The sequence below is a fragment of the Canis lupus genome, chromosome 30 (genome assembly GCF_003254725.2).
Source record: "Canis lupus dingo isolate Sandy chromosome 30, ASM325472v2, whole genome shotgun sequence".
Classification (NCBI taxonomy): Eukaryota; Metazoa; Chordata; class Mammalia; order Carnivora; family Canidae; genus Canis; species Canis lupus.
Genome location: NC_064272.1, coordinates 15,833,473 through 15,860,159, shown reverse-complemented (window position 1 = coordinate 15,860,159; position 26,687 = coordinate 15,833,473). Strand labels below are relative to the sequence as shown.

The window sequence follows — 26,687 nt, the reverse complement described above, 5'->3', positions numbered from 1 at the left end:
CCAAGGGTAGGATGAGAGTTGGATGGTACCTGATACTGATTTCTCCCTTACATATTAGGTGGTTACCTAACAAGGTTTCTATTTCCTGCAGGCTTCAACAATATTCCCTGTACTCCAGGCAGATTCCTTCTAGATAGTTCTCTGGGATGAACGTGGCCTTGGAATTCACCTAAACCCCTCCTTCTAGGGACCAAGTACATCTCTTACCTCTTCATCCCTCCCCATCCCTCACTTTCAGCCTTCCTGTGCCTCTTCATTTCTCAACATAAAATCCCTGTTGTTTTCTCTCCTACTATGGTCCATCAGAAGGAGCATAATCAATCATTAAACCCCTTTTTGTCACTCTGTTCAAGATGCAGTGTTCCAGGAAGTGTGATTGATCTGATTTGGATCCTCTGTGTACCCTTCAGTTAGGCAACCACTAAGCACCTCAATTAACAACTATATCTAGAATGATTCAGTAATGACACTCTCTTATTTTTCATGCTAATCCAAATGTTTTTCAATTCTCTTTTATATTTTGTGGGATTTTGGTGAGAGTAAAGGCTTAGTCTGCCCCCTTTATATGATTACCTGATCCCATTTTTGTAGAGAAAAACTATAGATGCTAATTGTAGTTATGCCTGGATCAGAAGCGTATTTATTTGTTTCTCTGATTATATTTTCCACAATTTCCTCAGGAAAAAAGATTTTATTGTTATAAAAAGAAATTGATAAATTATTGTTAAAATAAGTTTATAAATGTTCTGGGAAACCTATAATATTGTTTATAACATTCTGTGTTCTGTGTTCTAAGATGGTACTGTATTTTAAATATGGTTGTATGTACATCTAACACAAATCATAGGGCAATCACATAAACAAGGCATAGAAGCACAATATGAGGAATTTTTAATATGGTTAATTTGGAGGATGCTGGCATTATTGAAAGAAATAAAGTGAAGAGTAGGAGTAGATACTGGTTGGGAGTGGGTGGAGTATGGCAAACATCTGGGTATATCTGGGCATAGATACCAGTGTTTTATTTGTTAGTACCCCCACCTGATTTCAAAAAAGAATTTAAATCGGCTTATTATAGTATGTCCAATGCAATAGCATTAAAATAAGTAGATGATAAAGAGAATATAAGTGTAGGAAAATAAAAATATTAGGGAAGATTACTTCATAGAAATGCTTATAGTAAGATCAAGAGACTGAATTTATGGATCTGAAACTTGGAAAGAGAAGGTTATATAGGTTTATTGTTACATGATTGAAGGTATGGGAATCCATGGAATTGAATGAATTCACTTATACCCATCTAAACACATTCCTGTGCATACAGTCATTAATTAAATTCCTTGATAAAAGTACACATTATCTTCTGTACCGCCCAGAAGAGGTGATGCTCAGTAAAATTTTATTGAATTAAAATTAATGAAAAATGACCTGTATTATGAATAAGAGAAGAAAGCTAAGCCACAGGCATACTGATATACATGAACAGAAATTCAAGAGAAAATAAGAAGTAATTTTGTCCAACCTAAACTCAATGTTAGAACCAAGTTAGATAATCTAGGTTTTAAGGTATATTTACATTTACTAGAATCAAAAAAGTATCACAAAATGAGGAGGCCAGAGGAGAGAACCATACAACTTCTTAAACTGGGTTTGAGCTTTTTTAGCTAATTTCCATTTTTTGGTTGTTTTGACTAAATATTGATATACTTTTAAAGAATTTGAAATTTTACTGAAAAAGGAAGTTAGTGACATGAAACATGACCAAACTTGGAATAGAAGCAACCATACTTTTTAGTGTACACTAATTGCATCTTTGCTTGAAATTTGCAAATAATTTAGACAAAATTATTCAGTTTTCCTCCCTATATTTCAATTTTCTTCTTTATATACTCCACATATGTTTTTGTAATTAAAAAATATGAAATCTAAGCTGTTAAGTGCTAAATTTAAACTGGTACCAATGAATTCCATACTATAATTAGTAGCCAATGGAAGAGAAGTGCCCCCACAGAATACATAATAAGTAATCTTTTTGGTGTAAAAGTCTGCATGATGTCCTTTTTGTAGACATGTGTTGAGGAACAGGAATTCCTAGTTATGGGTTTCCTTAAAGTAAATCTTGAACTCTATTGAATCTGGCATTTAAAAACTTTAGGTAAATAAAATAAGATAAAAATGATCTATTGAATATATCCATTTAAGCCAAGATTTACAGTCATGGAAAATGGATCTTACCTTATCTGACAATTTTTTATCAATTTCTTACAGAGTATATTCTGTATGGATGGGGTCTAGACTTGTGATGGGGCTTGTTGATATAGAATTCCAAGATTGTTGGTATCTGTCCTTAGTATAAAAAGAAATTGTACCATGTTTTTTGGAGTCTTGCTGTTCTTTGTCTAGCCTATACTATCATTTCAATAGCTATTAGGCAAATGTAATTACTGAGTATATGAAATGTGGTTAATGTAACTGAGATGAGTTTTTTATTTTATTTCTTTTAATTTATATATAAATTTTAAAACTAATATTTGATTTAGTTATTAAAAACCTTCAATTATGGTTGGAGCAAAATCACAACTATGTATTTTATGAAGTCTGAACACTGATCCAGTATTTATGACAAAAATTATTATTCAAGTTGAGATGTGCTGCAAGTATAAAATATACAATATTTGAAAGACCTACTCCCACAAAAGAATGTAAGATATTTCATTAAAAATTTAATGCCCATATTTTGAAATGATAACATTTTAAATATATTTGGTTTAATAAAATATTCATTAAAAATAATTTCACTTTTTACTTTTATAAAGTAGCTACCAGAAAATGTAATATTATATATATATGGCACAATAGAATTTCATTGAACAGTGCTAGTCTATAACCACTGAAGACATACTCTTTATAAGGCCTATTTGCATTAATATGTTTTATAATGTATTTTAATTTGACCTCTATATCTTTTGTTCCTTAGGAAAAGGTTTTCAAAATCTGGAAGACCCATTTTCTCTCAGAAGCCTCTATTGCTCTTTTACATGATTCCTTTTGGTGGTGGTTTCTGCATAAATTTAAGGTATAATGTTATTTTTTTAAACTTCTTTTTTTTAAGATTTTATTTATTTATTCATGAGAGACACAGAAAGAGAGGCAGAGACACAGGCAGAGGGAGAAGCAGGCTCCATGCAGGGAGCCCGACGTGGGACTCCGTCCGGGCTCTCCGGGATCATGCCCTGGGCTGAAGGCGGCGCTAAACTGCTGAGCCACCCGGGCTGCCCAAACTTCTTTTTTAAGTTGATTTGTGGCACAGTTAATTTTTTAGTAGAGGTGGCACTGGTACAAAAAAATATATTTCCAGATCCTTTCACAGAATTTGGATTTTTAGTATTCCATACATGTTACGAATCCTGCTCAAAATCTAGAGTTCTTTCAGAGAAGTTAAAACTTTAATATGGATTTCAAAGACCCTGAGTTTTCATTAATTACAAAAATATCAGTGAAATCAAGCAGTGTAATGAATACTGAAGTTGTAGCTTAACTTAGTACTATAATGTGCTGACAAACAGTTAAACAGAAAACCCACTGCAAATCAATGACATTGAAAGAAGTTTCATTTGGAAAATAATCTGTAGAGCAGATTGAGAAAGTGTCTTTACTTGATTCAGAGAGGTAAAAAGCTCTGATTAGGATTAAGAAGAGAAAGACATCTGGATATTTGGGAAAGGTATCTGGGAAACAATAAGAGAATGGAAATAAGCAGCACATGAGTCTTATGTTAGAGAATATGTGAGCCCGGAAAAAGTGATGAATACCAATGTCTGTTGTGTGGCTTCTGGATCTGGGAGAGTGGAAGATGAGAGCAACCTCAGGGATCACAATCTAAGCATTAAGAAGCTGTACCACCCCATCAGGAAAGCCTGAAAATAGACTCCACTCTCCACCTTGCCCCAGCTCAAATTTCTCACACAAATCTGCATATGGATTGTCACAGCAATTTTACACCATGAAGAAACTGGATGTTAACTAGTTTTATATGCAAACCATTCAGTTAGGGCTTTATGTTAGAATAAACTATAGATTACAATAACTCTAGATAAAGAGTATCTGTCCATATTTCTTATATTGTTAGGAGCTCTGGATGAAGCATAGGAAATGCTATATCAGTAATACAAAGATAATGATCTAGGGAAAATTGTGAAATCAGGAGAGTTTCATTACCTGAAATTTCTTGATCTAGATCTAGACCCTAAATTTATATTTTTCCATGAAAACAGAGAAACATTACATTCCCACTTAAATCTGTTGAGACTATATATAAAAAGGAAATATAATCTAGCAATGTTCCTAATAATTGTTTTTTCAGGCAATAACAAACAGATTTAACACAAAAATATTAATGACTCACTACATTTACAGGATTATTTTGGAATAACAAGGAATTAGAGTTGTTTTATCTTTTTTTTTTTTTTTTAAGTAGGCTCCACGCCCAACAGAGAGCTCAACATGGGGCTTGAACTCACAACCTTGAGATCAAGACCTGAGCTGAGATTTAAGAGTTGGACGCTTAACTAACTGAGCCACCTAGGTGCTCCTAGAATTTTTAATCTTTAATCAAACTATTCTCTAGAAACCAGCTTTCTGAAATTAAAATGTAATAGTATAATAATAATTTTAAACATTATAACTTGACATGTTGTAAAAAGCAATATATTCAGCTGGATCAGTGTTCTGCTAATGTGCTAGCGAACTGAAGGAGCAACTTAAATTGAAGCAAACTTTCCATGATTTAACTAGAACAGTTCCTCTTTCATCTGTTTTGTTCATTGCATTTTATCTACGATTTTATATCTAAGAGGATTTACCATTAAAAAAATATATGTGATATATATAAGTATGTATGTTAAAATGGATGCAAAATACATAAATTCTATCTGTTTTGGAAGAATAAATAGTACTGATTTTATACCTAGAGTATATATAGTAAAGCCATGAACCACCTGTTCAATCTAATTACCAAGAGTATAATATGAAAAAATATATAATCATACTCTAGAATATAACATGCTTCAATGTGGCTTTAAAACTTATATCAGTAAATGTTGTATGATTAATATAAAGCAAAATCTTCTTTATTTAGTGCTAATTTCATCTAGTAGACAATTTACTGAACTTGGATCCAGAAAGCTAGAATTTTAAATCTAGTTTTCCTGTTATTTTAAGACTTTGAGCTAGTCAAAAAATCTCTCTGAGCTTCATTTATCTCATCTCTAAAAGAAAAAAACAGGTAGAAAATAACATATACCCTGCTTTTTTCCCTAGGGTTGTTTTATTAAAAATTACACAAATAAGAAAACACCTAGTAAACTATGAAATACTATATAAATGTAACATAGGATTCAATATAATAGAGTTAAGAGATCTGGCTTTCAAAAACAAGTTTTACCCACTTAGTGAATGATGTGACCTAGCATAATTATTTACCTCTCTAAATCTTTGATAAAATAAAAAAATCACCTACTTTATATGTTTGTTGGGTTAAATGAGAAAGTGCATGTAAAATTGTTTATATGAAGCTATGTATATAGTAAGTGTTCAATGGGTACATCTATCGTGAACCATCATCATCATTATTATTACTGTTATCATATTAATGGAGAGAACACTATGTTCTAAAGATTGCTGGCCAATGTATAGGCTAATGACAAAAGTTTCCCTGATGATGTTTGATTAGAAGAACTTTAGTAATGATATTGCAATATACTTAGTGTTTTCTAAAAATTGCCCCTGTGCTCCTGAAAAGATTCAAAAAGCTGGAAAGCACATTATTCTCACACACATAACAACAAAGAAAAGTCATATAACCTATAAGATTACAACTTTTTTGAATTCATCATGTAGAGTAGATTTCAAAGCAAAGAATGTTACCAGGAAAAAAGAGAATAATTGTATAATGATAAAATGGTTGATTCATCAGTATAACATAATAATCCTAAATATATATGCACCTACTAAAAATGCTTTAAAACATAAAGCATAATTTAAATAAAAAAATAATAAACATATTTATTTAATAAAAAATTTAAAACTTTAAGGAGAAATCGGAAAATTTGTAAGTGTACTTGGATGTTTCAATACCTCATTCTCAGTAATTGGTAGACTATACAGAAAATCAGTAATGATACAGAAGACTTGAGCAACACTGTCAACCAGCTTGATTGATCTAATTGACATTTGTTAAATATTCCTCCCAACAACAACAGAATACACATTTTTCTCAAGTACACATTAAACATTTACCAACTACTTTCTGAGCTAGGAAAACATCCTAATAAATTTAAAACAATTCAGGTCAAACGCGGTATGTTTTTGGACCAAAATGGAATTATATTATAAATGAATAACAGAAAGCTATCCAGAAAATCCTCAAATATTTGGAAACTAAATAACACACTTCTCAGTAACTCTGGGTCAAACCAGAAATCAGAAACTGGAAATATTTTGAATTTAATAAAAATACACATTAAAATGTGTGGGACATGAGGTGCCTGGATGCCTCAACTGGTTAAGCGTCAGCCTTTGGCTCAGGTTATGATCTCAGGGTCCTGGGATCAAGCCTGCAATGGGCTCCCCACTCAACAGGGAGTCTGCTTCTTCTTCTCCACCTCCCCCACTGACTGTGTGTGCGTGTGCTCACACCTGCACTCTCTCTCAAAATAATAAAATCTTTGAAAACAATAAAATGAAATCTGTAGAATGTAACTCAAGCAGTATTTAGAAATTTAGAGGATTAAAATGCCTATGCTAGAAATAAGTGAAGCTCTCAAAAAAATATGACCTCAGCTTTTACTATAAGAAACTAGAAAAAGAGGAATAAAGGAAACCCAAAATAAACAGAAGAAGGGGACTCATAAAGATCAGAGAGGCAACCAATAAAAGGAAAAACTGGAAAAGAAAGGAGGAATTCAAGAAAATCAAAAAGCCAAAAGCTGGTCCTTTAGGAATCTTAAAAACAAGGTAATTCAAGAGGAATTGGAAGCCGGTATTTCACAAATACAGCTCAATACTTGACTTAATTGACTCAAACCATAAAGGCTGACAAAAGAAGAAAGAAGAACCACACCTATTTCCAAGCATAAACACCTCAGTTTTTATTGTCCTATGAAGATGTCCAGGTTTCAAACAGAAATTACAAAATACATGAAGAGGGAATGGAATTACTGAGTTTTTAAATATGAAAATGTTCAGCTTAACAAGATAATGCCAAATTGTTTCCAAACTGGATGTACAAATTAATTCTCCCATCATTAATAGAGTTCCTAAACAACCAATAGGTCAAAGAAGAAACCACAAGAGAAATTACAAAATACCATGAGATAAATGAAAACAAAACACAACCTAACAAAACTTATGAGATGTAGCAAAAGCCAAGAGAAAAATTTATAGCTGTGAATACATTTAAAAACAGTATCTCAAATTAACAACCTAACTTTACATTAAGGAACTAGAAAAAGAAGAACAATAAACCCTAAGCCAGCAGAAAGAATGAAATAATATAGATTGGAATGGAGACAAATAAAATAGAGAACAGAAAATGAAAAGTTAGTTCTTTGAGAAGATCAACAAAATTGACAAAATTTCAGTTAGATTGACCAAGAACAAAACAGAAAGGACTCAGATTATTAAAATCAGAAAATTAAAGTGGGAACATTACTGTCACCAAAGAAATAAAAAGGATTATAAGAGTACTATGAACAGTGTATAACAAATTGGATAACCTATATGGAAATGGACAAATTCCTAGAAACATGCCATCTTCCCAAACCGAATTACCGAAAAATAGACAATATAAGTAGACATATAACTAACTAGTAAGGAGATTGAATAAGTTATCAGAAACCTCCCAACAAAGGAAAGCCCTCTACCAAATGGCTTCACTGATAAATTCTAGCAACATTAGAGAATTAACACCAATCCTTTTCAAATTCTCCCAAGAAATCAAAGACAAGGATACATTTCCTAATATATTCTATGAAGCCAGCATTTCCCTGATACCAAAGTCAAAGATATTATAAGAAACAAACCTTGGGGCACCTGGGTGGCTCAGTCAGTTAAGTGTCTGCCTTTGGCTTGGGTTGTGATCCCAGGGGTCCTAGGATTGCACCCCGCTTTGGGCAATCTCAGCAGAGAGTCTGCTTCTCTTTCTCCCTCTGCTGTTCCTCTTATTTATGTGCATGTGCTCTTTCTCTCTGTATCACGTAAATAAAGAAAATCTTTTTAAAAATTACATACTAGGGGATCCCTGGGTGGCTCAGCAGTTTGGTGCCTGCCTTTGACCCAGGGCGCGATCCTGGAATCTCAGGATCGAGTCCCGCGTTGGGCTCCCAGCATGGAGCCTGCTTCTCCCTCTGCCTGTGTCTCTGCCTCTCTCTCTCTATGTCTATCATAAATAAATAAATAAATAAATAAATAAATAAATAAATAAATAAATAAATAAATCGTTTTTAAAAATTACATACTAGTATCCTCTTTGATGAATATTAATGCAAAAATCCTCAACAAAATACTAGCAAACTCAATTCAGCAGCACATTAAAGGATTATACACTCTGACCAATGGGATTTAGTCCCAGAATGCAAGTATGATTTAGTATATGTTAAATAGTTTGATCTAATGCTAGTAACCTGAATACCCAAGAGCTACAGGACAAATTTTCTTTTCAAGCATACCAAAAATAATTATATTATTTTGGTATAATATATAAATACCATATATATAATATATGTGATATATATATATGATTTTTTTAGATTTTATTTATTTTTGTGAGACAGAGACAGAAAAACAATGAGCACAAGGTGGGGGGGGGAATCTTCAGAGGGAGAGGGAGAAGCAGGCTCCCCACAGAGCAGAAAGCCCAATGTGGGGCTTGATCCCAGGACCCTGAGGTCATGATCTGGCAAAGGCAGACACAACTGAGTGAGCCACCCAGGTGCCCCCATACCAAAATATTTATTAAAAATGACCATACCACTTTGCTATTTAGTCTCCTTTGGAGGTTATTTATGGTATAGACACTAGATTAACTCATATTAATCAAATACATATTCTGGATCTTTCTGTTTAAGATCATTTGTATTCTTCATACACATTAAGTATAGATTGTATAGTTGAAGCATGCTAACTTTGTAAATTACATATATGTAGAATCTCATTTAATTCTCATACAACTCTCTATCTTAGAACCACTATTAAAAAATGCTATTGATATTATTATTTTTGCTATTTTGTCCTTCCATAAACTTATTACACAAATATGGGAGCGCTATTGGGTTTTGGGAGATCTAGATTCTAGTCTGGTTCTCAATTACTTAACTGTATAATCTTAAGCCTTTTAATCTTTCTGAACATTAGTGTAATCACTAAAGTAGAGGGATTTAAGCTAAGGTGATATCTAACTTCCATTTTAGGTCTAAGATCCTACACATTTATAAATCCTAGTTCATTTTGCTTGCTAATTTCATTGAAAACTACCGCTAAATTTGATAGTTTTTGGTGTTTATTGCCATATTGATTAATGCCAGTTTGTTTATCTATAATTGACATCATAAATAAATTTGGACTCTTTGAATTATCTTTATTGCTTAATTCATGTATATGAACTCTAATTCATCTTTGCATTGCTTAATAGAGCAAGAAGTCAGGATGCTTGTACTTTAATTTATTAAAGTTTTTATTCTGGTTGGCTAACATACAGTGTTATATTAGTTTCAGGTATACAGTTTACTGATTCAACACTTCCATACATCACCAGATGCTCATTATAATAACTGCATTCCTTAATCTCCATCACCTATCTAACCCAACCCTCCAGCTCCCTCCACCCTGGTAACCATCAGTGCTCTATAATTAAAAGACTGTTTCTTGATTTCTCTCTCTTTTTTTCCCCCTTGTTCATTTGTTTTGTTTCTTAAATCGTACATATGAATGAAACCATATGGTATTTGTCTTTCTCTGACTTACTTATCTCACTTAGCATTATACTTCCTAGCTCCATCCTTGTCATTGTAAATGGCAAGATTTCATTTTTATGGCTGAATAATATTCCATTGTGTGTGTGTATATATATATTACATCTTCCTTATCCATTCATTGATGGACACTTGGGCTGCTTCCATGTTTTGGCTATTGTAAATAATGCTCCTATAAATATACTAGTGTATGTTATCTCATTGCATTGTGTCTTTTTTAATTTGGGGGGTAAATACCCAGTTGTGGGATTGCCAGATCATAGGGTAGTTCCACTTTTAACTTTTTAAGGAGTGTCCATACTGTTTTCCAGAGTGGCTGTACCGAGTTTGCATTCCCACCAACAGAGCAGGAGGGTTCCCCTCTCTCCACATCTTCTCCAATGCCCATTGTTTCTTGTGTTGTTGATTTTAGCCATTCTGCCAGATGTGAGGTGATATGTCATTATAGTTTTGATTTGCATTTCCCTGATGATAAGTGATAATGAACATCTTTCATGTGTCTGCTGGCCATCTGGATGTGTTCTCTGGAGAAATGTCTGTTTATGTCTTCTGCCCATTTTTAAATTGGATTATTTGCTCTTTGGGTGTTGAATTAAATAGGTTCTTTATATATTTTGGATACTAACCCTTTATCAGATATATCATTTGCAAATGTCTTCTCCCCTTCTGTAGGTTGCCTTTTTTAGTTTTGTTTGATTGTTTCCTTTGCTGTGCAGAACCTTTTATTTTGATATAGTATCTATACTTTATTTTTGCTTTTGTTTCTCTTGCCTCAGGAGATCTATCTAGAAAAAAGTTGCTATGGTCAATGTCAAGAGGTTACTACTTGTGCTGTCTTCTAAGATTTGTATACTTTTGGGTCTTATATTTAGATCTTTAGTCCATTTTGAATTTATTTTTGTGTATGGTATGAGAAAGTCATCTCGTTTCTTTCTTTTGGATATTACTGTCCAATTTTCCCAGTACCATTTGTTGGAGAGACTCTTGTCCTTATTCCATTGGATATTCTTTGTCAAAGATCAACTGACCATATACTTGTGGGTTTATTTCTAGGTTTTCTATAATCTTCCATTGATCCATGTGTTTATTTTGGTACCAGTACCATATTGTTTTGATTACTATAGCTTTGTGATACAACTTGGAAGTCTAGAGTTGTGATGCCTCCAGCTTTGCTTTTCTTTTTCAAGATTGCTTTGGCTGTTCAGGATCTTTTGTGGTTCCATACAAATTGTAGAATTCTTTGTTCTAGTTCTGTGAAAAATGCTGTTGGTATTTTGATAGGTATTGCATTAAATGTGGAGATTGCTTTGGGTAGTATAGACATTCTAACAATATTTGTTCTTCCAATCCATAAGCATGGAATGTCTTTTCATTTCTTTGTGTAATCTTCAATTTCTTTCATAGGTGTTTTGTAGTTTTCAGAGTACAGGTGTTTCACCTATTTGGTTAGTTTTATTCCTAGGTATCTTACTATTTTTGGTGCAATTGCAAGTGGGATTTTCTTCTTAATTCCTCTTTCCACTACATCATTATTGGTGTATAGAAATGAAATGGATTTCTGTACATTGATCTTGTATCCTATGACTTTAATGCTCGCTTCAGCAGCAAATATATTAAAATTGTATCCTATGACTTTACCAAATTCATTTACTAGTTATAGCAGTGTTTTGGTGGAGTCTTGATTGTGGTGAATGATTTTTAACAATATATTCTTGATTTTGGTTTGCTAACATTTTATTGAGGATTTTTGCATCTATGTTCACCAGAGATATTGACCTGTAGTTCTCTTTTTTAGTGGTATCTTTATCTGGTTTTGATATTAGGATAATGCTGGCCTCATAGAATGAATTTGGAAGTTTTCTTTTCCATTCCATGGAAAAGAAGAATAGGTATTTTCTTCTTTAAGTGTTTGGTGGAATTTGCCTATAAAGACATCTGGTCCTGTACTTTTATTTGTTGACATTTTTTTTTATTACTGATTCAATTTCTTTGCTTGATATAGATCTGTCCAAGTTTTCTATTTCTTCTTGTTTCAGTTTTGGTAGTTTATGTGTTTCCAGAAACTAATCCATTTCTTCTAGGCTGTCCAATTTGTTGGCATATATTTTTTCATAATATTCACTTAGAATTGTTTGTATTTCTGTAGTGTTGGTTCTTATTTCTCCTTTCATTTGTGATTTTATTGAGTTTTATCTTTTCTTTTTGATAAGTCTGGCTAGAAGTTTATCAGTTTTACTGATTTTTTTCAAAGAATCAGCTCCTGGTTTCATTGATCTGTTTTGTTTTTTTTTGTTTGTTTTTAGTTTTGGTATCATTTATGTAATGCTCTGATCTTTATTATTTCCTTCTGCTGGCTTTATATTTTGTTTGTTGTTTTTTATCTATCTCCTTTAGGTGTAAAGTTTGGTTGCTTATTTGAAATTTTTCTTGTTTCTTGAGATAGGCCTGTGTTGCTATAAACTTTTTTCTTAGAAACACTTTCACTGCATACCAAGGGTTTTGGACCATTGCGTTTTCATTTTTACTCATTTCCATGTACTTTGTTATTTCTTCTTTTATCTCCTGGTTGATCTATTCATTGTTTAGTAGCATGTTATTTTTGGTCTTTCTAGATGTTTTCTTGTGGTTGACTTCTATTCTCATAGCATTGTGATCAGAAAAGATGTATGGTGTGACCTCAATCTTAAATTTGTTAAAGCTGGTTTGTAGGCTAATATGGTACTTATTCTAGAGAATGCTCCATGTGTACTTGAAAAGTATGTGTATTCTGTTTTAAGATGGGATGTTCTGAATATATCTGTTAAACCCATCTGTTCCAGTGTGTCATTTAAAGTTATTTTTTCCTCGTTGATTTTCTATTTATATGATCTGTCCATTAATATAAGTGGGGAGTTAAAGTCTTCTTCTACTATTGTATGATTGATTAGTTCCTTTATGTTTGTTATTACTTTTTTAAAAAAAAAGACTTTATTTATTTATTCATGAGAGACACAGAGAAAGAGGCAGAGACATAGGCAGAGGGAGAAGCAGGCTCCCCACTCAGAGCCTGATGTGAGACTCAATCCCAGGACCCTAGGATTATGACCTGCATCAAAGGCAGACACTCAACCACTGAGCCATCCAGGTGCCCTGTTGTTAACCTTTTTATGTATTTGATTACTTCTATGTTTGGTGCATAAATATCTACAATTGTTATACCTTCTTGTTGGATTATACCCTTTATATAATATCCTTCTTTGTCTTTTGTTACAGCCTTTGTTTTAAAGTCTGTTTGTCTTATGTATAAGTATTGCTATTCTGGCTTTCTTTTGACATCCATTTGTATAATATATATTTCTCCATCCCCTCCCTTTCAATTTACAGGTGTCTTAAGTCTAAAATGAGTCCCCTGTAAGCATCATATAGATGGATCTTATTTTTTTAATCTATTCTGTTACCCTGTGTCTTTTGATTAGAGCATTTAGTCCATTCACATTTAAAGTAACTATTGATAGATATGTATTTGTTACCATTTTATTACTTGTTTTATGATTGTTTTTGAAGATTTTCTCTGATTCTTTTTTTGTCTTTCATGTTTTGCTGATTTTTTTAGTGACATATTTGGATTTCTTTGTCTTTATTCTTTATATATTTATTAGTTGTTTTGGCATATGGTTACCATTAGGTTTGTATATAATCTCTTCTGCATATAGCAGTCTATATTAAATTGATGGTTGTTTACGTTTGTTCTTTTCTCCCCACCTCCCCACGTTTTAGGTATATTGTGTCATATTTTATATTCTTACTGATTTTTTTACAGAAATATTTATTTTTACTGCTCTTGTGTTTCCTACCTTTATACCATCACTTTTAGTCTCTTCTTTCCACTCAAAGAGTCCCCTTTATATTTCTTGAACAGCTGATTTAGGGATCACAAACTCCTTTCATTTTAGTTTCTCTGGGAAGCTCCTTATCTCTCCTTATATTCTGAATGATATCGATAGGGTATTCTTGGCTGCAGATTTTTCTCATTCAACACTTTGAATATTTCATTCCACTCCTCTTCTTCTTTCTTTTGTAAAATCTTCTGCTAGTCTTAGGGGCTTTCCCATGTAAGTTACTGACTTCTTTTGTCTTGTTGTTTTTAAGATTTTTTTTCTTTATCATTATATGTTGCAAACTTAATTACAATATGTCTGGTGTGGGTCTGCTTATACTAATTTTGATGGGAGTTGTCTGTGCCTCCTGGTTCTGGACGTCTATTTCCTTCCCCAGATTAGGGAAGTTCTCAGCTTTATTTCTTCAAATAAATTTTCTGCCCACTTTTTTCTCTCTTCTTCTGGGATGAATGTTATTGCATTTGATGGAGTCACTGAGTTCCCTAAGTCCTTTCTTGTTTTTGTATAACTCTTTTTCTCTCTTTTGTTCAGCTTGATTATTTTCCATTACTGTCTTCTATGTCATTAATTCATTCCTCTGCTTCTGACATCCTGCTATTCATTCATTCAAGCTCATGTTTCGATTATTGAGCCCTTTATCTTTACTATGTTATTTTTTACCTCTCTGTTAAGAGTCTCACTCATGTCTTCCACTCTTTTCTCAAGTCATGTGAATATCCTTATGATCATTGTTTTAAATGCTCCAACAGGCATGTTACTTATATCTGTTTTGCTTAGATATAAACTGTGGCCTTGTCCTGTTCTTTCATTTGAGATAAATAAATATCTCTGTCTTCTTATTTTATCTGCTTCTCTGTGTCTATTTCTCTGTGTTAAGAGGGTCAGCTATGTCTTTTGCTCTTGAAAGTAGTGACTTTATGAAGGGGTGTCCCAGAGTGCCCAGAAGTTCAGTGTCCCTGTTCACCAGAACCTGGCACTTCAGGATAGTATCCTATGTGTTTTCCTTATACCCTGCTGTTGTGTCTGAGTTACCTTTCCTTTCTCTGCAATCATCTATACTGACTCTGCCAGTTGTGGGTTGCGCTTGCTCTCTTTGGTGCTAGGGAGACTCAGGCAGGCCAGCTCTGAGGGAACTTGCCTGCAGGGGAATGTGGAAGTGGGGTAACAGTGCTAGCAAAATTTGCATTGGGCCACTAGGCCTATGCTGGATCCCCCCAGAGTGCTGCTGTGGCTGGGGTTGTATACCAGGGCAGCTGGGGGAATAAGGCTGGGCCCAGCATGTGTTGGTACCTTGGAGCATGCAGCTAGGAATAGCGTGGTGGCTGGACATGGCATGAAACAGCGGTTGTGAACCTGGCAGCTGGACAGGCCACACATGTAGCTTTAACAAAATTTGACCTGAGTCCTTTTATTATAAATGTCTTTATAGCCTTGCCTCACACAGGTGATTCTATATTTATGCTGGGGAATGGGGAAGGAAAAGGTGCCTGCCAGCTCCCTCATTTTTGGAGAAGTCTATCAACACGCTCTGAAGTCAGTATGAACAGATTTGTCTCCTATTTGCCCCCATAATTGTGTAAACTGTCATTTTTATGTTGCCATTCTGCACAGGCTGGTGTCTCTTTAAGGGTGGTGACCCAGCTATTCTTAACCTCCTGGATCACCCAGTGATGAGTCAGGTGATTTATAAAGCTCCAGGCTCCAAGTCCCACTGGTTATATAAACACAAGAAACTCAACCCTTTTAGTTTTTAAAGTTAAATGTTATGGAGATTAGTCTTCCCCATGTGAGCTCCTGTTGTGAGGACCCATTTCTTTTTCTTTCTTTCTTTCTTTTTTAAAGATTTTATTTATTTATTCATGAGAGACACAGAGAGGCAGAGACACAGGCAGAGGGAGAAGCAGGCTCCATGACGTGGGAATCGATCCCGGGTCTCCAGGATCACGCCCTGGGCTGAAGGTGGCACTAAACCGCCGAGCCACCCGGGCTGCCCGTGAGGACCGATTTCTTTGCCCTTTCCAGGCATGCAGCTCCCTCCATCCTGCGGGAAGCTTCAATCTACCTTTCTGACCTTCCTAACCTCTCCGATGCAGTTTCTTCTCTAAATTTAGTTGTGGAGTTTGTTCTGCCACTCTTCAGATTGCACTCTGGTTTATTAACTTGGATATGGACGATATCTAGTTGTAAATGTGGATGGGATGAGCTCAGGGACTCCCTACTGCACCACCTTCCCAAACATATCCTATCAGGAGTTTACTAAAATATTGGCATTATTATTACTTGTACAATACTTCCTTCTTACAACATATATACTGTGTCTTTAGCCAACGTATCACAATTTCACTAGTTCTTGCTGTGGCTGTCTCATCCTACTAACTGCTTTAATTTCATACTGAGTTACTGATAATGATAGAGTTGGAGTGGTTATAGGACAAGAAAGTAATAGAGTAATAGACATTGATTTGCCTTTACATGCCAGCTCTAATTCAAGAACCTTCATTAACTCACCAGATGTTTGTGTGCTTTTTGTGTGCCAGGCACTGTGCTGAGTCCTTGAAATACAAAGTCAAAAACATGATCCTTGTCCTTATTTTACTATGCTACTTTAAGGTATATATATTTTACATACATTTGGCAGATGAGGAAACTAGGGCTAGTTAACTAACCCAGGGTAAGGCAACTAATGAATAATAAAACCAGTATTCAAATTCAGGTTTGCATGGTAACAAACCCATGCTCATCTTCACTATGGCAACTCATCTGCCTTTTAAGAATAAATAAAATTACTGGGGCAGCTGGGTGGCTCAGTCCATTAAGTCTCTGCCTTCGGCTCAGTGCAAGATCCCAGAACCCTGGGATGGAGCCCCCTATGGAGCCCCTTATGGAGCCCCATATTGGGCTTCCTACTCAGCAGGGAGTCTCCTTCTTCCTTTTCCTCTGTCCATCCCCACTCATGCTCCAGCCCTCTCTCTCTCTCAAACAAATAAGTAAAATCTTTTTAAAAAAATAAATAAAATTACTGATATGTGTACAAATTCCAATTATATTTTTAATAGATTTTATGTATTTATCTGAGAGAAAGAGAGATAGCAAGAAAGAGCACAAGCCGGTGGAAGAGGGAGAGCTCAGCAGGGAACCTGCAGTGGAGCTAGATCCCTGGACCCCAGGATCATGACTTGAGCCAAAGGCAGACCCTTAACCAACTGAGCCACCAAGGTGTACCACAAATTCCAATTTTGAATTGTGATATTAATGCTTTTAATTTCATACATGTTCTATTTTTTAAGCCTGACAGAGAAAATCAAGATTTCTTGTTTGACAGAATTTCAGAAAGTTATGTGACACTTTTCATGAGCATCCCTGCAAGTCGAAAAGATACATTCCTTCAGGTAAACATAGAAACTAACTGGTTATGCTAAGGATTTTTAGAGCAAATGAAATTTAAAGAATATTTTATTTATTTAAACACCTATTAGAATATATTTTGTTATTTTGAAAGCAAATTACATGAAATAGAGTAAGTAATGGTCATATTTTAAGTTATGCTTCCCCCTCCTTATATTGTATTCCCTTACCTAAAAGTCTCACAGAATCTCCTTAGTGTGGTATAGATATTTTATTTGCATATTGATAATTTGAAAACTACTGATTTATTCTGTGCATATTTGCATATTCTTGAGTTTTGCTGTTTACCTTCAAAATTATCATTTTTCTTTTACTTTATAATGTACCTTTTAATCTGGTTAAGAGGACTTGAGAAGTTTATGTAATAATCATACGTATTATGTAATACGTAGGTACCTGTTACAGTAAACAATAATGGACATATTCATAATCAAATGTTTGTTTCCCTTTTTTTGTTGTAATTAGTGAATACGATTGATTAAAAGAATTTGTGTTCTTCAGTAATGTGAAATGAAAATGTGTAGGAGTTTCATTAGATACTTTTAAATGTAAACATCTAGCATCTCAAAGCTGAAGTCACATTTAAATACTTTGTTGTGTTGATATTTGTAATTCAGAAATACATTCATATTTTGGAGTTGATAGCTATTTTCATGGGCAAAACAAACTTAAAAAAAGTTAAATGTCCTTCAAAGTGAAAATATAAATAAACTTACATTGCCAAACTACATGTTCAACCTTGATCTATCTTTCTTACTCACAGCCATATACTATAGGTGCAGTGTCTATAAAGGAAACCAGTAGCAGGCTGGGAATAAGAAGATTGGCCTCATGTCCAGGATATGCTACTAATTATCTGGGTGATCTTGGCAAGACATTTAGTCTCTCAGTTCCATAGTTGGAAGGGGTTAATTAGAATCATGATTCAGGAAGGAGGGGCAAGATGGCTGAAGAGTAGGGTCCCCAAATCACCTGTCTCCACCAAATTACCTATATAACCTTCAAATTATCCTGAAAATCTACGGATTCGGCCTGAGATTTAAAGAGAGACCAGCTGGAACGCTACAGTGAGAAGAGTTCGTGCTTCTATCAAGGTAGGAAGACGGGAAAAAGAAATAAAGAAACAAAAGGCCTCCAAGGGGGAGGGGCCCCGCGAGGAGCCGGGCTGAGGCCGGGGCGAGTGTCCCCAAGACAGGAGAGCCCCGTCCCGGAGGAGCAGGAGCTGCACCGACCTTCCCGGGCAGAAAGGGGCTCGCAGGGAGGTGGAGCAGGACCCAGGAGGGCGGGGATGCCCTCGGGCTCCCGGGGACACTAACAGACACCTGCGCCCCGGGAGAGTGCGCCGAGCTCCCTAAGGGCTGCAACGCGCACCGCGGGACCCGGAGCAGCTCGGGGGGCTTGGAGGCGGCTCCGCGGAGGGGGCTGCGGGGCGGGAGCAGCTCGGGGGGGCTCGGGGGCGGCTCCGCGGAGGGGGCTGCGGGCGGGGGTGGGGGGGGAACGCGAATCCAACAGCGCAGGCCCCGGAGCAAAGGGTGCCGGGACACAGCCCAGGATCTGGCCTACCCCCTCCCCCACCGGACAGGCAAAGGCCGGGAGGGCCCAGGACAGCAAGGATGCTCCTGCCCTGAGCTGAGCAGATCAGCGGCCCCGCCCGGGAGCCTCCAGGCCCTGCAGACCGAGAGCTCCGGAGTTACTGCGGGGGCTGACTCCAGGTTTCCAGAGCTGGCACTGCCACTGCGGTTGTTCCTCCTGGGGCCTCACGGGGTAAACAACCCCCACTGAGCCCTGCACCAGGCAGGGGGCAGAGCAGCTCCCCCAAGTGCTAACACCTGAAAATCAGCACAACAGGCCCCTCCCCCAGAAGAGCAGCTAGACGGACAAGTTCCAGGGGAAGTCAACGGACTTAAACTATACAGAATCAGAAGATACCCCCCCTATGGTTTTTTTTTTTTTTCTGTTTGCTTTCCCCACCCTTTTTTCCCTTTCATTCTTTTTCTTTCTCTTTTTCTTCTTTTTTTCTTCCTTTTTTCTTTTTTCTTTTTCTCTTTCCTTCTTTCTCTTTTTCTCCTTTTCCCAATACAACTTGTTTTTGGCCATTCTGCACTGAGCAAAATGAATAGAAGGAAAACCTCACCTCAAAAGAAAGAATCAGAAACAGTCCTCTCTCCCACACAGTTACAAAATCTGGATTACAATTCAATATCAGAAAGCCAATTCAGAAGCACTATCATACAGCTACTGGTGGCTCTAGAAAAAAGCAAAAAGGACTCAAGAGACTTCATGACTGCAGAATTTAGATCCAATCAGACAGAAATTAAAATTCAATTGAATGAGATGCAATCCAAACTAGAAGTCCTAACGACGAGGCTTAACGAGGTGGAAGAACGAGGAAATTACATAGAAGACAAGTTGATGGCAAAGAGGGAAACTGAGGAAAAAAAGAGACAGACAATTAAAAGACCATGAGGATAGATTAAGGGATATAACGAAACCTGAGGAAGAAAAACCTACGTTTAATTGGGGTTCCCGAGGGCGCCGAAAGGAACAGAGGTCCAGAATATGTATTTGAACAAATCATAGCTGAAAACTTTCCTAATCTGGGAAGGGAAACTGGCATTCAGATCCAGGAAATAGAGAGATCCCCCCCTAAAATCAATAAAAACCGTTCAACACCTCGACATCTAATAGTGAAGCTTGCAAATTCCAAAGATAAAGAGAAGATCCTTAAAGCAGCAAGAGACAAGAAATCCTTGACTTTTATGGGGAGGAGCATTAGGGTAACAGCAGACCTCTCCACAGAGACCTGACAGGCCAGAAAGTGCTGGCAGGATATATTCAGGGTCCTAAATGAGAAGAACATGCAACCAAGAATACTTTATCCAGCAAGGCTCTCATTCAAAATGGAAGGAGAGATAAAGAGCTTCCAAGACAGGCAGGAACTGAAAGAATATGTGACCTCCAAACTAGCTCTGCAAGAAATTTTAAGGGGGACTCTTAAAATTCCCCTTTAAGAAGAAGTTCAGTGGAACAATCCACAAAAACAAGGACTGAATAGATATCATGATGACACTAAACTCATATCTGTCAATAGTAACTCTGAATGTGAATGGGCTTAATGACCCCATCAAAAGGCCCAGGGTTTCAGACTGGATAAGAAAGCAGGACCCATCTATTTGCTGTCTACAAGAGACTCATTTTAGACAGAAGGACACCTACAGCCTGAAAATAAAAGGTTGGTGAACCATTTACCATTCAAATGGTCCTTAAAAGAAAGCAGGGGTAGCTTATAAATATCCTTATATCAGATAAACTAAAATATACCCCAAAGACTGTAGTGAGAGATGAAGAGGGACACTATATCATACTTAAAGGATCTATCCAACAAGAGGACTTAACAATCCTCAATATATATGCCCCGAATGTGGGAGCTGCCAAATATTTAAACCAATTAATAACCAAAGTGAAGAAATACTTACTTAGATAATAATACACTTATACTTGGTGACTTCAATCTAGCTCTTTCTACCCTCGATAGGTCTTCTAAGCACAACATCTCCAAAGAAACGAGAGCTTTAAATGATACACTGGACCAGATGGATTTCACAGATATCTACAGAACTTTACATCCAAACTCAACTGAATACACATTCTTCTCAAGTGCACATGGAACTTTCTCCAGAATAGACCACATACTGGGTCACAAATCGGGTCTGAACTGATACCAAAAGATTGGGATCGTCCCCTGCATATTCTCAGACCATAATGCCTTGAAATTAGAACTAAATCACAACAAGAAGTTTGGAAGGACCTCAAACACGTGGAGGTTAAGGACCATCTTGCTAAAAGATGAAAGGGTCAACCAGGAAATTAAGGAAGAATTAAAAAGATTCATGGAAACTAATGAGAATGAAGATACAACCGTTCAAAATCTTTGGGATGCAGCAAAAGCAGTCGTAAGGGGGAAATACATCGCAATACAAGCATCCATTCAAAAACTGGAAAGAACGCAAATATAAAAGCTAACCTTACACCTAAAGGAGTTAGAGAAAAAACAGCAGATGGACCCTACACCCAGCAGAAGAAGAGAGTTAATTAAAATTCGAGCAGAACTCAATGAAATCGAGACCAGAAGAACTGTGGAACAGATCAACAGAACCAGGAGTTGGTTCTTTGAAAGAATTAATAAGATAGATAAACCATTAGCCAACCTTATTAAAAAGAAGAGAGAGAAGACTCAAATTAATAAAATCATGAATGAGAAAGGAGAGATCACTACCAACACCAAGGAAATACAAACGATTTTAAAAACATATTATGAACAGCTATACGCCAATAAATTAGGCAATCTAGAAGAAATGGACTGCATTCCTGGAAAGCCACAAACTACCAAAACTGGGACAGGAAGAAATAGAAAACCTGAACAGGCCAATAACCAGGGAGGAAATTGAAGCAGTCATCAAAAACCTCCCAAGACACAAAAGTCCAGGGCCAGATGGCTTCCCAGGGGATTCTATCAAATGTTTAAAAAAAAATTTTTTTATTTATTTATGATAGTCACACTGAGAAAGAGAGGCAGAGACACAGGCAGAGACACAGGCAGAGGGAGAAGCAGGCTCCATGCACCGGGAGCCCGACGTGGGACTCGATCCTGGGTCTCCAGGATCGCGCCCTGGGCCAAAGGCAGGTGCCAAACCGCTGCGCCTCCGAGGGATCCCCTATCAAACGTTTAAAGAAGAAACCATACCTATTCTACTAAAGCTGTTTGGAAAGATAGAAAAAGATGGAGTACTTCCAAATTCGTTCTATGAGGCCAGCATCACCTTAATTCCAAAACCAGACAAAGACCCCACCAAAAAGGAGAATTACAGACCAATATCCCTGATGAACATGGATGCAAAAATTCTCAACAAGATACTAGCCAAGAGGATCCAACAGTATATTAAAAAAAATTATTCACCAAGATCAAGTAGGATTTAACCCCGGGATACAAGGCTGGTTCAATACTCGTAAAACAATCAATGTGATTCATCATATCAGCAAGAGAAAAACCAAGAGCCATATGATCCTCTCATTAGATGCAGAGAAAGCATTTGACAAAATACAGCATCCATTCCTGATCAAAACTCTTCAGAGTGTAGGGATAGAGGGAACATTCCTCGACATCTTAAAAGCCATCTACGAAAAGCCCACAGCAAATATCATTTTCAATGGGGAAGCACTGGGAGCCTTTCCCCTAAGATCAGGAATAAGACAGGGATGTCCACTCTCACCACTGCTATTCAACATAGTATTGGAAGTCCTAGCCTCAGCAATCAGGCAACAAAAAGACATTAAAGGCATTCAAATTGGCAAAGAAGAAGTCAAACTCTCCCTCTTTGCCGATGACATGATACTCTACATAGAAAACCTAAAAGCCTCCACCCCAAGATTGCTAGAACTCATACAGTAATTTGGTAGCGTGGCAGGATACAGAATCAATGCCCAGAAATCAATGGCATTTCTATACACTAACAATGAGACTGAAGAAAGAGAAATTAAGGAGTCAATCCCATTTACAATTGCACCCAAAAGCATAAGATACCTAGGAATAAACCTAACCAAAGAGGTAAAGGATCTATACCCTCAAAACTATAGAACACTTCTGAAAGAAATTGAGGAAGACACAAAGAGATGGAAAAATATTCCTTGTTCATGGATTGGCAGAATTAATATTGTGAAAATGTCAATGTTACCCAGGGCAATTTACACGTTTAATGCAATCCCTATCAAAATACCATGGACTTTCTTCAGAGAGTTAGAACAAATTATTTTAAGATTTGTGTGGAAGCAGAAAAGACCCCGAATAGCCAGGGGAATTTTAAAAAAGAAAACCATAGCTGGGGGCATCACAATGCCAGATTTCAGGTTGTACTACAAAGCTGTGGTCAGCAAGACAGTGTGGTACTGGCACAAAAACAGACACATAGATCAATGGAACAGAATAGAGAACCCAGAAGTGGACCCTGAACTTTATGGTCAACTAATATTCGATAAAGGAGGAAAGACTATCCACTGGAAGGAAGACAGTCTCTTCAATAAATGGTGCTGGGAAAATTGGACATCCACATGCAGAAGAATGAAACTAGACCACTCTCTAGCACCATACACAAAGATAAACTCAAAATGGATGAAAGATCTAAATGTGAGACAAGAGTCCATCAAAATCCTAGAGGAGAACACAGGCAACACCCTTTTTGAACTCAGCCTCAGTAACTTCTTGCAAGATACATCCATGAAGGCAAAAGAAACAAAAGCAAAAATGAACTATTGGGACTTCATCAAGATAAGAAGCTTTTGTACAGCAAAGGATACAGTCAACAAAACTAAAAGACAACCTACAGAATGGGAGAAGATATTTGCAAATGACGTATCAGGTAAAGGGCTCGTTTCCAAAATCTATAAAGAACTTATTAAACTCAACACCAAAGAAACAAACAATCCAATCATGAAATGGGCAAAAAGACATGAAGAGAAATCTCACAGAGGAAGACATAGACATGGCCAACATGCACATGAGAAAATGCTCTGCCTCACTTGCCATCAGGGAAATACAAATCAAAACCACAATGAGATACCACCTCACACCAGTGAGAATGGGGAAAATTAACAAGGCAGGAAACCACAAATGTTGGAGAGGATGCAGAGAAAAGGGAACCCTCTTACACTGTTGGTGGGAATGTGAACTGGTGCAGCCACTCTGGAAAACTGTGTGGAGGTTCCTCAAAGAGTTAAAAATAGACCTGCCCTACGACCCAGCAATTGCACTGCTGGGGATTTACCCCAAAGATTCAGATGCAATGAAACGCCGGGACACCTGCACCCCGATGTTTCTAGCAGCAATGTCCACAATAGCCAAACTGTGGAAGGAGCCTCGGTGTCCATCGAAAGATGAATGGATAAAGAAGGTGTGGTTTATGTATACAATGGAATATTACTCAGCCATTAGAAACGACAAATACCACCATTTGCTTCAACGTGGATGGAACTGGAGGGTATTATGCTGAGTGAAGTAAGTCAATCGGAGAAGGACAATGTATGTTCTCATTCATTTGGGGAATATAAATAATAGTGAAAGGGAATATAAGGGCAGGGAGAAGAAATGTGTGGGAAATATCAGAAAGGGAGACAGAACATAAAGACTCCTAACTCTGGGTAACGAACTAGGGGTGGTGGGAGGGGAGGAGGGCGGGAGGTGGGGGTGAATGGGTGACGGACACTGAGGGGGACACTTGACAAGATGAGCACTGGGTGTTATTCTGTATGTTGGTAAATTGAACACCAATAAAAAATTAATTTATTGGGGAAAAAAGAGTCATGATTCATAGATTTTAATTTTATAGAACAGTGGTGTTCTGTAAGATGGACTAGGATTTTCTCTGCTAATATTAAAATATTTTTTCTTATTTCCATGTAAAAATTAAGGGTTAGGATTTTTGGCAAATTGTCTAGACATGACAAAAACAGCTGTTTCTCCTAGCCATAATCTGTCACTTAGTCTGTCCTTTTGTGGTGAGTGACTCTAGCCTACCTACATGGTTTGATGAAATCAAGCATGCTTTAACATAATGCTCTTGAGAAAAGGATAACAGGCCTGTTTAAAGTGCATGAAGAAAGAAGTAGTGGCACACATTGCATATCCCCCATTCTCCAATTTCTAGCCCTACATCTTTGTTGGGGGAGAAATAAATGTTCTCCCCTGGAATGGATATGCCTTTTGATAAGTGTTATATTTATAGCCTTTCTCAAATCATGACTTGATTTTTTTTTTCTGCATTCCTATTTTCTGTGGCTTTTTCTGAGGAGAAGTAAGGAGAAGTAAGTTGTTTAATCAAGATTCAAAGGCTCTTTGAGGACAAACAAAGATATATGTCTTGGTGATTTGACCCCTTGGCCTGGGTTCAGTCTTCTGTTAATGCTATCTCTCTGTTACTATGCTTCATAATGAGAGGATACCTCCCTATATATCTATCTCCTCCAGAGCTGTTTAAGTAGAAATAAAGTCTCATCTCATTGACCAACTTCCATTATTTTTACCTCATTCATATAAGTCAGGATTTTGTTACTGCTTGCTCATCTGATTCATCTTACCTAATAAAGAGAAATTTGTTAATTTTTAAGAATCAAAGAGTCATCTTCATGTCCCACTATTCGGTACAAATTAGCTGAATCTAAACATATTTATTATGACTTCTCTTTCTTCCACTGTCCCACAATGATAGACCTTCAGAAATTTTCCCAATTAATTTGACACTTGACCTTAATCATGAAGATGAGATATTCATAGAAAATTTTTAGAAGTTATCCTTATTCACCTTGTTCAACCTTTTAATTTTAATAGTATGATTTTTATACCAAAATATAATATGTGATTGTTTCTGGCAGTAAAATGTTCATGATTCATTTCAATAAAATTAAATATACCAATATATTAAAGCATTCCCCCACCACCACCAAAAAAATTGTGGTGTTCTCCAAAGCATATTACCAGCAAATTTGAGCACTTCTGGATTTGCTTACTGTATTAGTTTCTTATTGTTGCTATAACAAGTTATCACAAATTTAGTGACCTTAAAAACAACAAAAATTCATTGTTTTAGAGTTATAGAGGCCAAAAGTCCAAAATGAGTCCTACAAAGCTAAAATCAAGGTATCAACAGGGCCAATTCTTTAAAAGGCCACAAAGGAGAATCCACTCCTTGCTTCTTCTAGCTGCTGGTAGCTGCCAGCATTTCTTAGATTCTGTTCATTCTAATCTCTATTTCTGCCATCCCACTACGTTCTTCTCTTCTGTAGTAAAAATTTCCATAGCCTTCTTATAAGGACTCTTGTGATTACAATTAAGACCCACTGGATAATTCAATATAATCTCCGCATTTTAAGATTCTTAACTTAATGAAATCTGCAAAGCCTTTTTGCTGTATACATGAACATTTATACATTCCAAGGATTAGGACAGTGACTTCTAAGGGACACTTAGATTACAAAATTTTACATTTAGTATTAAGGGATAAATGTGATCTTGGATATTTATTTGATTGCTGAGTACCATAATAATAAATAATTTTTTAAAAAAATTATAATATAAAACTGTAACTTTTATGTTTAGTCACTTCCTAAAAGGAATTTAGTAGTTTAGGGATTTTAAGTCTAACAGAATAATGGTAGCACCATATATTTGTTGATATATGACCATAAGTTTTCATATGTAAACTACAGTAGTAATTGCAATATATTAACTCACCTAAAGAGACTTCAGTTATTTAAAAATATGCTTGTTACTCTTACCTCACACATACGCAGAATAATTATGTGAGGTGATAGAAGTGTTAGCTAATGT

General features: G+C 36.3%; 1 protein-coding gene across 4 annotated transcripts in view; it reads left to right on the top strand.

Annotated features, from left to right (window-relative positions):
- Positions 1–26,687, top strand: part of FAM227B (family with sequence similarity 227 member B) — a 189,284-nt gene that overhangs the window by 24,979 nt on the left and 137,618 nt on the right. For 3 of the 4 annotated variants that reach the window (XM_049104139.1, XM_049104140.1, XM_049104141.1), the window contains 2 exons: positions 2,978–3,076; positions 17,194–17,295. In XM_049104139.1, coding sequence (XP_048960096.1) covers positions 2,978–3,076; positions 17,194–17,295 — 201 coding nt within the window. The remainder of the gene's footprint in view (positions 1–2,977; positions 3,077–17,193; positions 17,296–26,687) is intronic. The other variant, XM_049104142.1, reaches the window with a different exon arrangement.